Genomic DNA, 16,265 nt, shown 5'->3' with positions numbered 1-16,265 from the left:
CGTTAGTTATGGGGGGTGGACATTCAAGTTTAAGTTGAGCTCAATGTACAGTCCCTCTCAAATTCCAAGATTCCGCAAATGTTCATTTGGGAAATCAGAACTGTGGGTATTATAGGCTATTCCTACAATGAGAGCCAGCATTAGCTAAACTTTGCCAAATTAGTTGGTATATAAAATATATATTAACATGTATGCGTTACATAGGGTATGGCTTGCAGTAACAAGACAGGAAGAGGATGAGTTTAAACACAGCAAAGTCCAAAGTTGCAGCCCTGATGCAATACCCAACCAAGACGGCCATCTTTAGCACAAATCTTTATTCATTCTTTAAAAAAAAAAAAAAAAAAGGCCATCATGTGGTCACATGACAGGAAAACAAGCATACAGCGCAATGCCACACTGGTTGCGTTGGTTCCGAGCCATCTTGATGTAGCCCTCGTCGCCATAACGGACACCCCAGCTGCAGTTGAAAGCATACATGAAGTACATGATTTAACCACCTTGGAAACATGTCAATGAGACCTATTCTTGACCAGCCAGTAGTCGCTCCCCTTTTCTGTGCCGTAGCCCACAGCTAGCACACCGTGGTTGACTTTGTGTGTGCACGTGTTGTCCTGGTACACACCTGGACAGCAAAAAAAAAAAAAAAGTCAAATTAAAAAGTCAGGTCAACGTAAACACTGTTCAACTCACCGTGACGGTAAAAATGGAATTTGGGTCGTGAAGCGTCCACGGCGACAGAAATGGGCCCAACGGTTGCCAAAGCCATCTTTAGTGCCTTTTCATTCCCCTTTGGGATGTACACGTAACCTGAGCAGTTTGCAGCACGGTCCTGTGCCTTATACTTGCATTGACCACGCTGAAAGACATTTGAATTCATTAAAAAAAACTAAAGTAATAAAATTTTCAGAAAGGGATAAAAAGTTCTACAAAATCCTAAACTTGTCCAATTTTGTGGTAAACCATTCCCCATATCCACAATCCTTATGAGATTAAGCCTTCACTTTTCTGTGCATTCCAAACGATATGAAAACAGCTTACCTTTCCCTGGTAAGGATAGGTCATGTCAGAGTCGATGCCTTTGTTCTGATTGACATACTTAAAAGCATTTGCCATGAAGCCGCCATGGCACCCGTGGTTGCCATACTCAAGGGAACAATCCACCAGGTTCTGAGGACTCAAGGACTTCAGGACCCCCGTTGTCTTCTTCAGTTGACCTTCAAGAGCTCCCACGGCACTGAAGGCCCAGCAGGACCCACAAGGACCCTACAGAGGAGTTTGTTTACGCTCTACCACCAAGGAGACTTTCCATGGCGCTTACCTGCATCTTGACCTCAGTGACCAGGCCTCTTTCCCTCCAGTCCAGTGATGGCGGAAGCCGATTGCTTTTGTCCCAGTTGAAGTTAAAACGATATCTTTCCAGGTCTGTGGGAATGATGGTGCCAGCGAGGGTGCCGCTGATCTCCTCTCTGGTCTGCAACGTGATAAGATCATATCAGAGTATATTGTGGATCATGCTTAGCTTGTCTCTCACCAGGTCTCCCAGGTGGTTCATGGCCAGCTCGAAAGTGTGCAAGCCCAGGGAGGTTTCCAGGTTGTGGACGTTTATCATCTGCAGGTTCTCTTCCCAGATCTGCCTGCGACCAGACTCCTCCACCTAAAAAACATTATAAAGCTCTATCACTCCTCATTCCTACTAAGACACAGTTCCTAGTAGTAAAGGCCACCATCCAGGCTAGATTTTGGACAATGCACCATTGTGACACATCTGAGACTTAGTGGTTAAAACTGGTAGAAGAAAATACAAGCTGGGACCATTAAGCTAATAAGGACATCAAAATGCGTATGGCTTTGTACCTGATGAGAGTAAAACTTATTATGCATCTTCTTCCACATCTCCCAGTGATCATCCAGAGCCGGACTGATGTCGGCCTCTGCTAATCCCCACAAGATGGCGAACAGCAGGCTCCGAAACATTTCAAGATCTACAAGAACAAAGCCGTAAAGGTAAGAAAAATGCTAACCTGACACTCGCACGTGTGTCCCAGAGCATGACAACCATCTCACCTGATGATGAGAACAGACATGCGCTTCCTGCCAAGGAATCCCCCTTTTAATCTAATTGGTTGCACACCTGCAGACCATCAGAGGCTGATGACATCATCACTACTTGCTCTTCTTCAATGGTTTCAACTTGTGCAGTTAATAAAAAATCCACATCATCAGGAGGCTGCCTACATCCACAAGTGATAATGCAAATTTTGTCTTTTTTTACCTGTTAGAGACCAAAGCTGGTAATATGTTTTTTTAAAAACAGCTTAGTTTGTTTTGTGGCATCAAATTAAATTAGAAACTATATTTTAAAGCATTTTTGTAAATTAAAAAAATATTTTTTTCCTAGTATATTGGACTCTCTCTGCAAGAACATCAAAAGCGACTGAAACAAATTGCCTGTGATGTCAAACACTATGCTAATGACAGCCACTAGGTGGCGTAATTGTACTGTAATGATATATGATGATGTTTTATTCAGAATTACAGTCAAGTCATTCCTTCTATTGGCATTTTAGCTTAGTGACAGCATATCTCCATCTAACTTGTCTCTAAAAAAAACAATTCTAAAGTGTTAAATGTATCCAAATATATATTTTTTATTATATTGCTGATTTTCAAAGTAAACATTGCTAATCTCTTCTCACGTCCTTTCCAGAGATGGATAGACAGCAACGTGACATTCACGACCACAGCCACTGGTCTCACAGCGGCCTGCAGCTCTGCCTCGGCTTCCCGTGGGAGCCCGCAGATGCTGGAGCAGCGGCCCACCTTTCCCCTCGTCATAGCTACATCGCCCATCCTGCAAGTAGAATATCATTTCCATATTGGTGTCCATGCATCTTTTATGAATACATAACTTAGCTTATTAGATATGCACATTATTCATGCAATCACGCTGCATCTGTGAGGTGCAAACATGTAGATTTCACTCCCGACACCTGCTGAGCTCAAACAAAATGACGTAAACATGTTTTTCTGGCTTCGTGTTTATGTACTGCAGGGTGTTGTTTAGCATACCGTGGACTATTCATTAGGTACACCTGTCAGTTATGGAAGGCAGCCAAGCCTTTGGTCCTCCTGTCCGCACTTTGAAGCAACATCAGGTGTTTCGACGTGGGCAAGGATCTTCCTTGATGACTTCCTCTGCTGTCTGAAGAGGAGAGGATAAGATAAGATATGCCTTCATTCGTCCCTCAGTGGGGAAATTTGCAATAGCAGTAAGGTAGAGTGGCGGCACGGCGGTTGAGTGGTTAGCCTCACAGCTAGGAGACCAGGGTTCAATCCCACCCTCGGCCATCTCTGTGTGGAGTTTGCATCTTCTCCCCCGTGCATGCGTGGGTTTTCTCCGGGTACTCAGGTTTCCTCCCACATTCCAAAAACATGCTAGGTTAATTGGCCACTCCAAATTGTCCATAGGTATGAATGTGAGTGTGAATGGTTGTTTGTCTATATGTGCCCTGTGATTGGCTGGCCACCAGTCCAGGTGTACCCGCCTCTCGCCCAAAGACAGCTGGGATAGGCTCCAGCGACCCTCTTGAGGAAAAGCGGTGGAAAATGAATGAATGAATGAATGAGTAGAGTAGTAACCACCGCTCGCCACTGGAAGTCAGTCTGCTTTAGTTCAAAATAGGGCTGACTCCACCGGACAAGCTTCCATTTGTATTGAAACTCATGTACAGTTTTCTTAGAATGGACCCACCACATCCGCCAGTGTGAAGTTCTGTTTCCCCGTCAAACCCTCCAAGTCGTGTCTGAGCACTACGTCCACGTCTTCTCTTGAAAGTCGCCTCCATCTACAACAACAACAACCCTAATGAGGATTACGTGGAAGAGAAATGAATGAGTGTTTTTAATTGGACATTTCATCAACATTTAGGTTGATGATGATGATTTTGTGCTTGTATGTTGAACACAGGTAACTGCTGTGTGTAGTTCATTGACTTGCCATTCAAAGCAAATGACCAAAACTACAGCTACTAGCAACATTTCTGCATGTCGTCCCTTTTATTCGAACTAAGAAAAAGAAACCAAATCTACCCAGTGGGCGTCCAGTTCTTTGTAGCTGTGGTGTGCTGGTAAATAAAAGAAGCCTCTTATTTGGTTTCTGTTTTGCAGTGCTTGATGGTCCGTCATTTCAGTCTCATTTTCATCAACTTTGCAGACATCCAAACAGAATCTGAAGCTGGAAGCAACGCAAAGAAAGTGCATTATGCTTGAAGAGAAGATGGAGGTGAGTGAGTATGATGTGAAATCGATCGTGTCATACTTCCTGGGTGTTGTAGTCCTCTTGCTGTCTCGTATCACGCTGGTGTCATGCAACGTGAGCTAAATATAGTCACGTGTCATCACAGCTTCCAGGAACTATCCCAGCTGTCACCACAACAACCAAACGACGAAACAGTACACTGACAATAAAGACGACCATTGTCGTGCAACGTGCCGAGCTTCCACTCACCGCCCCCCACCCCCCACCTCCCCACGAATCCGGGCTTGGACGGAGAACGGCTGATGAGATCGGGTTCCCTGGAGGTAGCAGATGGCTCAGTTCCTGACTCAGTGCCGCGTCTCTTCTTCTGTGGTGACGGCACATGTACAACAACCATTCAGAACCGTGATGAAAAACACTCAACATTGAGGATGAGTAGAACAATAGACAGGTATGTTTGAAGAAAATGGTTTATTTATTCTTTATTTTAACTATCTCAGGTAAGAAGATTATGTTTCCATCACAGTTTCTTTGTTTTGGAGCAGGACTAGCCTAAAGAAATAGTTACAATTTTGCGGACATTGGTGTAGATCAGGACAAAGGTGCAGAGGCAGGACATTTTATCACACTTTCATTTTCATTGCAAGCCATTTTTTGGATTTTTTATGGCAATGCCGGTCATTTCCTGCACCGTCACCTGTTACCCTTCAGCGTCATCAAGCTGAAAGCACTTCCTGCTTTTCCAAAAATGCCAATGCGGAGATTCTCTTCCATCTGCCGCCGCCCCTGACTCCCAGCATTTGGCTGACCTGCGCCTGCCTCCTTGCGTCCAGCCTTGGACCGAGGCCACCAGGCAGCACATATAATCCCCCAGCATGCACTCTGCTCCCTGCACCAGGTTCCCACCGCCGTCAATGTTGTTGTTGTTGCCATGAGGATGCAATACCAATGCAATACCAAACATCCTGGCGGGTCACGAGCTTCATTTTTAAGCTGCCGAAGGTACTTTTGAGTCTTTTTTTTGTGTGACTTTACTTTATTGAAAGAAAAGCACATCCTGTAAATGTAATTTTTTTTATCCAGAAAATGGAGCGATGACAATGAAAGCGCATGACAACTGGTGAGTTATAGTGCTTTATTTTTGTATACTTTCTATGATTGTACTGCATCTCTTTTCCTCCAGCAGGAGTCATAGAGCATCATTTCCATGCTAGATGACCTCTGATGATAAATTCAAATTCTATGCACCACAAGCCAAAATTGGCTGAAATGTTACTGAATATGTGAATTTAAGTGTCATGTGTCCATTCATTTTGGTGCAAAACAAGAAAAACAAAAGGTTATTAACACAGCCATCACACCGACAGGTGTCACCTTTTCCTCTCACCTTTTGGTCAAAAAAAGCTGCAATGTTGTCATTTTTAGTGCTTCACCAGAGATTCTACCTTAGATTCCATGCAATCTGGCCTGCCAAATAAATAGTATTTATTATTAATTATTTAGAGTATGGAAGTTATTGTGATTCTACCCTTGGTGCTTGAACATCCTGTGAACTGTTAGGTGTTTTTGTCGCCTCCTACTGGTCCATCAGTGGAGCTTTAAGGAAAGCTCGTGACTTCCTGCTTTTTTTGTAGGAAATTATAGAAACTGCAGCCATTTTTTTTTTCTGCGTTTCAGTTTTTTCTGTTCCTTGGACAAAACTCCCCATTAAACTGCTGCCTGGTTATGAAAATCTACTTCCTGTTATCTAAGAGGTGAGGTTTGTCTTTTTTAGACTAATTTGTGACTTTTAAAAGGTTACACTGGTCACTGTAGTTTCTAAATGTATTATTTTGAGAATATTTTACAGTGGTGCACTGCGTTAATTGTACAAGTGGAACATACAAGTGAAATATAGTAGTAGTACTGCTATGATAAAATGATACAGAATATACCATTGTACATATACCTGTGTGTAGAACTGCACAGCATTAATTACGCAAATGGAAAAGCTAAGCTCATATTCATTTTAAGACTATAATAATATGTAATGATTATTATATCTTAAAATAATTTCATGTTTTAAATTGTCTTTTTTTAAATATTTTACACCCACATAGAATTACACTGCATTAATTACACAAGTGGAAAAACTATAACACATTTATTATTTTATAAGAGGCCAATATTACTATAATATGTCTTAATTCAATCAGTATAATAATTTAAGTGTATTATTATTATTACAATGTTTTGACACAGGCGGCATCATGCTGAGAGCTGTTTGGAGTAATTATGCTTTTTTTCCGCAGACGTCTCCCATGCAGGCAGCCCACCATCACAGACTACGTTTGGGGGCTTTCTGCGTGTTGGCAGCCGGCATGGTGTTAACGTCAGAAGCTCCGCCTCCACCGTCACCATCGTGTCCTCGCTCTTGCGGCTGCGACGTGACCACACGGCGGGTCAACTGCTCTTACGGCCGACTCTGCGCTGTTCCCGAACATCTGCCTCCTGATGCCACTCAACTGAACCTGAGCCACAACGCCATCAGGACTCTGGCGCCTCAGCGATTCCGCACTCTGACGCGACTTTTAGGCTTGGATTTGAGCGACAACCTGCTTGCGTACATCGAGGCAGACGCCTTCCTCGGGTTGAAGAGCCTCATCAATCTGCACCTCGCTCGTAATTTCCTGAAGGTTCTTCCCGTCGGAGCTTTTTCCGGCTTGCCAGAGCTCCAACTGCTAGACGTGAGCAGCAATGAGCTCCTGGGCTTCCTTGATTTCACCTTTCAAAACGTGACCAGGCTGCGTGTGATGAAAGCCCTGCAAAACGATCTGGTGTTCATCTCTCGCCAGGCCTTCGCTGGCCTAAGCAGCCTGCGCCAGCTCCACCTGGACGCCTGCAACGTGACTTTGGTGCCCACGGAGGCGCTGGCACATGTTGGTGGACTGACGAGCTTGTATTTGCACCGTCTTGGCTCCAGCACGTTGCCAAGCTATGCTTTCATTGGCTTGGTGCTCCTCAAGCAGCTCGTCATCTCTGATTGGCTGAGACTGGAGACGCTGTCAGCAAACAGCCTCATTGGCCTCAATCTGACATCCCTCACTATAAGAAGATGCAACCTCAGCACCGTCCCTTACGTCCCTTTGCACCATCTAGTCTATCTTGTCCACCTTGACCTCTCTTATAACCCTATCACTTACATCCATGCCAACCAGCTCGGCGACCTCCTCAGGCTCCAAGAGCTCCATCTCGTTGGAGGAGGTCTTCTGCACGTTGAACTCATGGCTTTTGCTGGTTTGACAAATCTGAAGCTCCTCAATGTGTCAGGAAACCTTCTGAGCACACTCCAGGACGGCGTCTTTCATTCCGTGGATGCCCTCCAACATTTAGGCCTGGATGCCAACCCCCTTTCCTGCGACTGCCGCCTGCTGTGGCTGGTCCACCGACGCTCCTCTCTCGGCCTTGGTGGACGTGCTCCAGTGTGCACCACTCTCCAGTCACACCATTGGTGGAATTTTCTGGAGCACTCCGAAGCGGAAGTCCTGCTCACATGTCGGCCGCCTCGTATCCAAAGACGCCAACCCCAGCAGGTGAGGGTGGATCAGGGCCACACGGTCGTCATCTACTGCTATGCGGAAGGTGACCCTGCGCCATCTGTCACATGGTTGAGCCCACAGCGTAGAGCGTTGAGCGATGTGGGCAGGATACGAGCCCTTGCCAACGGCTCACTGGAGGTCCGCTATGCTCAGCCTCAGGACAGCGGTACTTATCGCTGCGTGGCGTCCAATGTGGCGGGAAACGACACTTGGCCAGTCAGCCTCCAAGTCCGAGGATTCTCCTCATCTTCAAATCCCTTTCATCTTAAAAGCTGGCTGGTCTTCCCATCTACCTCTCCAGGACGTGCAAGCGGCCCACAGGAGCTCCCTATTGACATCAAGACGCTGCTTATCGCCGCGTCCATTGGCGTCCTGTCATTTGTCAGCTCGGTGAGCGTGTGTTTTGTCTTCATCTTCCTGTGGAGTAAGGGCAAGGGGCAGATAAAGCACACTGCCACCATTGCATATGTGCCACGGAGCGCCGTGGCAAGCAGTAATGGCGGCGCGGGCAACTACATGGAGACCAGCAGGTTTACCATGAAACTGATGTAAAGACAAGAGTCATTGTAAAAAGTTTAAAAGGAATAAAAAGCCATCAATATTTGGTTATCACTAATGCAGAATGAAATGAAAACAACCTATTTAGTTCATTCTGGTAAATACTAACAATGTTCCTCCCTGAGCAAATTGCAGCCAGTGAAGTTATATCAAGTCTTATAAGAGTATTTTGAGAGAATGTGTATTTAACCTTATATTAAGGTTAGTTGCTACGTTATCATTTCACTCCACATAATTTTATTGTATTTTTCTGTGTTCCCATTAAATAAAGTACATCCAATTTCCTGTGTGGTTTTGTATTGTGCTTAGATGTCCAAAATAAAGCAATCGCCATTCACAGATTCACCATTCAGAGATTCACCATTCACTTTGAGCAGCCGAATCTTCTCATTATACGAGCAATATTATAATTGTTAATTGTAATTATTTGAATGGTAAACGTTTACTGTTAATTATATAAATAGGTGGGTGTATGCGTTCCAATTTGAGGCGCTGAGTTGAATATCGCTATACTTTGAAGGCAGCTTTGCGCCGGAAGTTGTTGTGCTAACCCGGAAGAAGTGAGGCCGTACAACAACGGATAGCAAGTTTTAGCCGACAGCTACAAGTCAGGACCGTCTTTGAATTGATAATTACTAAAAAATACCATTACTAAAAAATATTTAAAAATTCGCTATTTGGGCTACGACAAAATATTTATATACGGGTTTTTCAATAAACACATTTTTCTTCGACGTACTGCAATCAGCATACCGCGAAGTAGACAGCCGGTTGCTAGTATCGCCAAGCTAATATAAACAATATGAGTTTAGCATTTCACAGAGAGCCCAGGAAGACTGCGGGGAATCGTATGTCAAAATTACTGGATGCCGAAGAGGAGGATGAGTTCTATAAGACGACTTATGGAGGCTTCAACGATGTAAGTTTCTTATTTTCTGTATGCGATATTTGGGTTGGGTGGCACAATATAACTGCAAAGCACCAACACAATAATAATGCAAATGTACTGTCTCACTGTATCAAAACTGCGTTGGCCATTTCTAGCACTTTTTGGCATTTTCCCGTTGCAGTTTTTATGGTGTTTGTGTGTTTTTGGTTGTGGACGTTTGGACTTTGCTGTGTGTTTTGAGACTAAGCCAGTGCACCTCTTCCATCCAGGAATCTGGAGACGACGAGTACCACGGAGAACACTCGGACACGGAGGATGAGGTGGACAGTGATTTTGACATTGACGAGGGCGATGAGCCCGACAGTGACCAGGAGGAAGACGCGCCTCGGAGGAAAAGTCGAGTTGTCACTAAAGCATATAAGGTAGAGATGGGAGTAGTAGTGTTTATTTTATTATACAGCCGTGCCTTGCTTTTAATCACTTCATTGGTTCCCAACCTGACCGCGATAAACACATTTCCGTAAAGTCGGAGTCAATATTAATAAGAGGAATATTATGGTGGAGCATAGAAAAACAGTTTATGACTTTCTAAATACAGCCTTTAACATTATTAGAGCCCAGTAGACATGAAATAACACCCCAAGAACTTACCACTTCCACACAGAAAGAGAGAACCGTCTTTTCCATTCGATCTCAGCCATGGCATGTTGGCGGGCTTCTGCTCAACAGCCAGTCTCGTTATACGTACTTTTGTGACCACAAAAGTACGTATAACTTGGCTTTCAATATTTTTTCACTAATAGGCCGTAGTCAACCAGAATCAGTGATTCATTGTTTTTTTTAAAAATGGCAATATAGTGAGGGAACTGTGATATGACAACTGACAACTGTATTCCTATTTTCACGCATATATTTTTGTGTGTATTCCATATAAAGGAACCTGTCAAAGTTGCCAAGCCCAAGCCGAAGCCCAAAAGACCCTCAGTGGAGACAAAGAAGATGGAGAAAACCAAAGTGGAGCTGAAACGGAGGATTCCACAAGAATTTCAAGACTTTGGCGAGAGTATGATTGCAACGAACTTACCACAGATGTTCCCATAAACCCCTATTAATGGCTGTGTTTCACTTTGCACACTTCTGTACTTCTATTTCACTATGTATACTGTGTACTCTGTGTATTTTGACAGTATAGTGCTTCATCATTACTGTTGTTTGGCACTAATTGGAAATGCATGATTTATCCACTTCCTCTTCTCTCCTTTATTGTGAATTTCAACCACAGATGTTAGTGGTTGACTATTTGGTGCGCGTTGCCTAAGTGTGCTAACTGAATCGCAGCCATCGGCCGAGTGGTTCTATCTCAAAGCCATTTTTGTGTCTCTTCCAGCGCGGAAGTCCGTGCGACAGTCCACCAGTGAACACACCCGCAAGACCAATCTGCGCCTGCAGGAGCGCCAGGACGCCCCTCGGCGCAGGAGGGGGGCCCACCGAGACCGACCTCTGACGCAAGAGGAGCTGCTGGCCGAGGCCAAGCTCACAGCTGAGCTCAACATTCGATCTCTGGGTATCAGCGATACTTTCACACACAAGGGAAGGGGTGTCTGGGGACACACAACACACACACATCAGCACTAGCATGCTCTACTAAGAACTTGATGACAGCTTTTCATTCATATGATGTCAAATTCCATTACATTTAATATTCCGTTTTTATTGGCCAATTCCATGATTCCATTCATGATTCTGTTAACAGAGAAATCATAGGGGCCTGGGAGTCCAAAGTGTGGTCCAGGGGCCGTGTTCAGCCCACCAAAACAAGATGTATTCATTATTACACCCATAAAGCCGGGGCGTGGATGTTTTGTTTAGGTTGTTAACACGTCTCGTCATAGACCGGATGCCTTTCGCATCGTAAGACGTGTGAATGGTTGGCCAATGTGAGCAGCCGTGCTTCATGGATTTCCACGTGATTGTTTGTGTAGAAAACTACGAGCGCCTGGAAGCAGACAAGAAGAAACAAGTGCACAAGAAGCGTCGCTTCGAGGGTCCCACCATCCGTTACCATTCCGTCCTCATGCCCCTCGTCTCGCCATCGCTTCCCAAAGAAGAGAACGTGGACGTGGAAGGGTATGGTAGCCATTTTCAATATGATGCTGACCTTTGAACTGTTTGTGTAATCTGCTCACCGGAACCAATTTAGCCTCAAACGCTTTAATCCCTTTTCATATCAACAGTAGAAATATTCTCATTATTCCTGCTTGATGACTTCTCAGTTTGGACCAGGATGTCCCTCAGACCACTCCGGCCAATCCGGCCACGCCTTCCCAGCAGCCCGCCGGCGGCGGCCTCTGCTCGCGCACTTACGTGACCTTCAGCGACAATGAAGCTTTCGAGACCGCCTTCCCACGCGGCGCCCCGACGGGCCCAAAGGTACCCATGCAGGAAGTCTGCCCCGTCACCCACAAGGCAGCGCTGTACCGCGACCCTGTCACCGACATCCCCTACGCCAACTCGCGAGCCTTCCGCATCATCCGGGAGGCGTACCGTAAGTACGTGGCCGCTCACGGGTTCCCGAACATGTCAGGAGGGATGACGGGGCACGACTCTGCTTCGAGAGGAGCACGCCACAAGATGGCGGTGAAGCAGAGCGCCGTTGCTACGTAGGCGCCGGTCGACACTAATCGGACTGTTTGTCCATAAAAACTCCAGACTGGAATCTCCACCATCTTTCTGTAGATTGATTTCGAGAATTGCTAATCCACATTGAGTGGATTAAATAATGACTTTGGACTTTTTTTTTTTTTACTTTGTTTGAAATAAAATACAAAATCGCTTACATTGAGTTCATGCATTCAATCTACTTATGTCATTGCATGTACAGTATTTGCTGTAATTTCATTAACCTCTTTAAGTGCCAAAAAACAAGTGCAGATTGTCATTTTTTCCCCCTTTTGTACACGTTGACCTGCTGCTGTTACGTCTTTTGTACACGTTGAGTACACGTTGTGTTACGTAACACATCGTCTGGGGAAGGAAAGCAAAGCCAAGGTTTATTCACTCAATCACTCATTCATGATGAACTCCTCCAGGAAAAAGAACATCTTTCCCGTCTCGTCTTTATGGATCCAAAAAGAGCGTCTCAGATCGGATTTGCTCTGCGCTATGACTTCTGGGAAAACAGCGATTTTGTCACTAGAAAGACACTTTTGGTGTCTTTTTCATGGCAAAACCAAGCAAGTTAACACCAATTTTACTTAAAAAATACACATAAAACGCCAGCCTCCACAGAGGCACAAAACAGCACCATCTACTGGTTGTGATGAGGCACTGCTACCCTTTTACGTAGTACAGTCGTCCCTTGCAATATCCCATTTTTTTCGGGAATGAATGAATGATGGCTGTTTTGTGGTAGTCTCTTGTTAGTCAAAACATTGAAATGCAAGTGATATACACTATTCTGGCCACTGGGGGGCAGTAACATAGATTAGACGTCCGTTAGCCTAGCTTGCACGCCCACGTAGCCAGCATAGGTGCAGAGCATACATTATATTACCTTAGTCGTGAAGTCAGCCATGGCATGGCCCACATGATAAAGTGGAAAAAGGATCTCCTCCCATTATATGCGGAAGTGGTTTGAGGCCTTTTTCCGCCAACCCGTTTGAAACCCTTTAAGTTTAGAAGACGTACATTCCAGGCTAACTGGTTAGCTAGCGGCCGTATTGAGTCCCTGCAGCATAAGAGTTTGGCAGTGTGTCGTAAGCCAATGATAATAGGAGTGTAAAGTTGACTATAGGGGTGCTATTTCTTGTCTACAGGGCTCTAACAATGTTCAAAAGCGTTAATCATTTATGCTCAAACTTTGAAAATGTTTTGTTTAATTATTAATTATTTATTAATTTTTTATTTTATTAGCATTGAATCCTATTTCGCAGAAATAGATTTTTCGCGGTCTGGACTGGAACCAACTAACCGCTATGAAGGAGGGACAACTGTATCAGGTTTGTCCACCCCTTTCCTACAGAAGGATGTAGAAAAGGAAATAGTGTTGTAGATGACAAAGCAATTGAGTGTAATATTTAATTTAATACTTTAATCATCATTTCATTAAACTTACCAGTAAAAATCGACCAAGAAAATGGTCGTCGGGGCAACATTTGGGACACACCTGCCACTACTTTCTAGTGCATTGTTTACTTAGAAATGAAGGAAAATGTTGACAAATTGGCAAACAAATGCTGAATCTGCACCCTTGCCAGGAGTAATTAGGAGTCATTTTACCTGAATATGCACATCTTCTATGTTTTCTTCAGTTAGTTTTTATTTTTTCACGACGCAAACGGAGCAGGTCGAGACCCTCCTCTCAATCTGGTCCCATCACATACGCAAAAATAATAATGGCATTAATAATGATGAAGCAAAAACAAAGAGAATTCCTTCACCCGGCTCCGCTAATTGATTGCTTTTGTTGTGACAGCAGAACTCCAGTACAATTATCATCATCATCATCATCATCATCCCTGTGTGAGGTACACAAACATCACGCAGCACCAACACATTTCAGACCGGCTCACTATCTAACTAACCATGCAGACAATGAAATAATGAAATATTCACACCCTGTTGTGTTGCGTTCAATGACAGCCCTCCAACGGATGTGCTGCATTGTCATTATTAATTCCATGAGATTTGACCCCCCCCCCCAGTCCAAAATGACGTTTCACATGCTGGCGCCGACTGTACACTTGGCAGAGGAGCGCTGGTTCTAGTGTGGTAGTTGCCATGGAGACGGAGTGTAGGTGGTGTACTGTGCTCTACTCCTTCCCTTGTCCTCCCTTTAACTTGCAGTCCCTCTAACCCACGTCGGCCTCCTCTCCTCTGCTCTCCTCCCGTCACTGAATGCACCGTGTTGCCTTTGAGGGACTCCAGCTCATCAATAAATGTTCATCAATGCTCTTCGTAGCCACGGACGTCTGTCATTCACCTCCAGCAATTAGACGAAGACGTCTCTCACAAAGACGTTGCATGACTTGCTTCCTTTTCCACTCAATCCCCCTGCTGACCAGCCATGCTTCTTTTTTTCTTTTTGCAGGCAAGATTTTCTTTTATCAGTTTCCATGGCGATGTGTGTGAAGGTTGAGCATGAAGGAGTAGATCACATGTAAGCAAAAGAGAGAAACCAATGCATGCACTGTGTGTGTGTGTTTGTGTGTGTGTGTGTGTGTGTGTTAAAAGTTGATGAAAGTAGTGGGCTAAGCTCCTATTAATACATCCTTGCCCATCATCCAACTTCTTGTCTTTTTTTGCTTTTTTAAAAATTCTATTATCAGTTTCCATGGTGATGTGTGCGTGTGCACGGGAATAACAAGAGCGAACAGGGAGAAGGATGTGCCACTCGTAGCCTATATTTAGGACTGTCTGTGCTACACGGACTAAAGTTCTTATCTTTAGTTTGTCCCTAGTAAGCTTAAACGTCCCCGTTATGAAAAAGTGACCTTTTATGATGTCGGTGGGAAAACATCCATCATCCACTTTGGGAGAAGAGCCACTCAAAACGCTGGCATGATGTGAACATGATCCGCCTCTCGCCTGGCAGCTTTGCAGGGCTTCGCTACACATCTTAAAAGAAAGCGGTCTTTTTTTTATTCAGCCACTATAGGCTAAGCTAGCATAATGTTGTGATGTTCATCATTGCCGATGTTGCTGGTTTGCTGCCTCAGCTCGACCACCGTGGCTCCCTCAGCCCCCCGCCACCGCTAAAGGAACTACAGTATATCGGATATATCGGATTCAATTGTTCCCACTGGTTTTGTCCGATATGAGCGAAATCCGTTATATGCGTATACCAGAAAATGTCCGTTTTACGCATATATCGGATTTATATCCGGTATATGCGTAAATCGGATTTTATCCGTTATAAAAAGGCACTTCCTTGACTATGTTTCCAATGTACCTGGACGCGCAGGCAACGCTGCAAACGCTGCAAATGACGTCACGATTTGGCGAATCGGAGCGCCACGATGCGGCCATCCGATATATGCGAGGGAAATTTAATGGAAATGCATTGGAACGGGACTGGAGATTTTGTCCGAAATAGGCGAAATCCGTTATAAAAAATCTGATATATGCAATGAATTTTTATTGGAAATGCATTACAGAAAAATTGGTTCTTTTTTATCTGTCCGTTGTGAGCGAATTTCCGATATATCCGAGTCCGATATATCCGAGGTTTACTGTACATCACAAAGTTCTAATTGCTAGAATTACAAACATAAAGCAGCACAACACGTTCTTGGGAGATCAAAACATTCATGACACTTTTATTTTGAAATTCATTTTTTGGGTCACAATTATGACTTAAACTCAATATTACAAAACTTTATCCTGCACTCACTAAATGAAGTGACAGATACAGCATATAAAGGAGAATATTTACCATAAAATAGACCCCCCCCCAAGTCATATTTGACACATTGACTGCAGACTAATCCCAAAACTTCCTGAGACTCGACTCCTGAAATGAGTGATCGGAATTTATTCAGACACTTGAGACCTGTCGTGGAATAGCCTTTCACACAACGCCCCCTAAAGGTGGAAAACCGCCAGGTCGAATTCATCCCTCTTATTCCGCGTCGGTGCCGTTCACGCAGAACAGCCGCATGCAAAAAAAATGACGCACAAATGCCGGCTTTCCCATCCAGTGCAAAAGCCTTCTCTGTCATAAATATTCGCGAGTCATAAGTCCTTCCACACGCCGAATGTACTTATTGGAATCAGCGTGGGGGATTAAACACACTCGGGGTGTAATTTCAGCCTTATCACGCCGCCCAATCTCCTTCCAATTAAGCGGCGCAGTGGGGTTCCTCCAGCGGGAAGAGAGCGCTCACGGAGGCGGCGCCCCCCCCCCCCCCCCCCCCCCCCTCCGCTCCATCTATCTCTCTATCTCCGCCCTCCGGAGAGAGGCGCATCCGTTCAGCGAGCG

At 44.7% G+C, this 16,265-nt stretch overlaps 3 protein-coding genes across 4 annotated transcripts; 2 read left to right on the top strand and 1 right to left on the bottom strand.

The window, feature by feature from the left end:
• The first annotated feature begins 126 nt into the window (after positions 1-126).
• Positions 127-8,658, top strand: LOC131102357 (leucine-rich repeat and immunoglobulin-like domain-containing nogo receptor-interacting protein 1). Of its 2 annotated transcripts, XM_058047956.1 has the most exons (7): positions 127-2,007; positions 2,711-2,860; positions 4,217-4,285; positions 4,407-5,263; positions 5,345-5,381; positions 5,939-6,015; positions 6,553-8,658. In XM_058047956.1, exon 7 carries the CDS (start codon positions 6,562-6,564, stop codon positions 8,389-8,391), a length of 1,830 nt encoding a protein of 609 aa, XP_057903939.1. In that variant the 5' UTR covers positions 127-2,007; positions 2,711-2,860; positions 4,217-4,285; positions 4,407-5,263; positions 5,345-5,381; positions 5,939-6,015; positions 6,553-6,561; the 3' UTR covers positions 8,392-8,658. The 2 variants fall into 2 exon arrangements, with proteins under 2 accessions (XP_057903939.1, XP_057903938.1); XM_058047955.1 differs by having other exon boundaries at positions 4,407-5,381.
• LOC131102361 (cathepsin S-like) lies at positions 301-2,091 on the bottom strand. Its single transcript, XM_058047963.1, has 8 exons — positions 2,068-2,091; positions 1,858-1,985; positions 1,535-1,657; positions 1,322-1,474; positions 1,042-1,266; positions 694-859; positions 523-625; positions 301-460 (listed from the first exon to the last, which is right to left on the bottom strand). Exons 2-8 carry the CDS (start codon positions 1,975-1,977, stop codon positions 361-363), a joined length of 990 nt encoding a protein of 329 aa, XP_057903946.1. The 5' UTR covers positions 1,978-1,985; positions 2,068-2,091; the 3' UTR covers positions 301-360.
• Positions 8,659-8,944: 286 nt separating the features above from the next.
• vps72a (vacuolar protein sorting 72 homolog a) lies at positions 8,945-12,100 on the top strand. Its single transcript, XM_058047962.1, has 6 exons — positions 8,945-9,316; positions 9,556-9,708; positions 10,223-10,349; positions 10,674-10,850; positions 11,269-11,413; positions 11,560-12,100. The coding sequence occupies exons 1-6, from the start codon at positions 9,200-9,202 to the stop codon at positions 11,948-11,950; spliced, it is 1,110 nt and encodes a 369-aa protein (XP_057903945.1). The 5' UTR covers positions 8,945-9,199; the 3' UTR covers positions 11,951-12,100.
• Positions 12,101-16,265: the final 4,165 nt, after the last annotated feature.

This window comes from Doryrhamphus excisus, chromosome 14 (genome assembly GCF_030265055.1).
Source record: "Doryrhamphus excisus isolate RoL2022-K1 chromosome 14, RoL_Dexc_1.0, whole genome shotgun sequence".
In the NCBI taxonomy this organism is placed as follows: Eukaryota; Metazoa; Chordata; class Actinopteri; order Syngnathiformes; family Syngnathidae; genus Doryrhamphus; species Doryrhamphus excisus.
Note: the sequence above shows the minus strand (reverse complement) of the source record. Positions and strands in the feature narration are given on the sequence as shown.

Excerpts from the sequence above, each read along its gene's own strand:
- vps72a (XM_058047962.1), top strand. The coding sequence starts at position 9,200 with ATGAGTTTAGCATTTCACAGAGAGCCCAGGAAGACTGCGGGGAATCGT. Across the intron at positions 9,709-10,222 it reads TTGTCACTAAAGCATATAAG|GAACCTGTCAAAGTTGCCAA; the intron begins GTAGAGATGGGA and ends TTCCATATAAAG. Across the intron at positions 11,414-11,559 it reads GAGAACGTGGACGTGGAAGG|TTTGGACCAGGATGTCCCTC; the intron begins GTATGGTAGCCA and ends ATGACTTCTCAG.
- LOC131102361 (XM_058047963.1), bottom strand. The coding sequence starts at position 1,977 with ATGTTTCGGAGCCTGCTGTTCGCCATCTTGTGGGGATTAGCAGAGGCC. Across the intron at positions 1,267-1,321 it reads TCACTGAGGTCAAGATGCAG|GGTCCTTGTGGGTCCTGCTG; the intron begins GTAAGCGCCATG and ends ACTCCTCTGTAG. Across the intron at positions 860-1,041 it reads CCTATCCTTACCAGGGAAAG|CGTGGTCAATGCAAGTATAA; the intron begins GTAAGCTGTTTT and ends AATGTCTTTCAG.
- LOC131102357 (XM_058047956.1), top strand. The coding sequence starts at position 6,562 with ATGCAGGCAGCCCACCATCACAGACTACGTTTGGGGGCTTTCTGCGTG.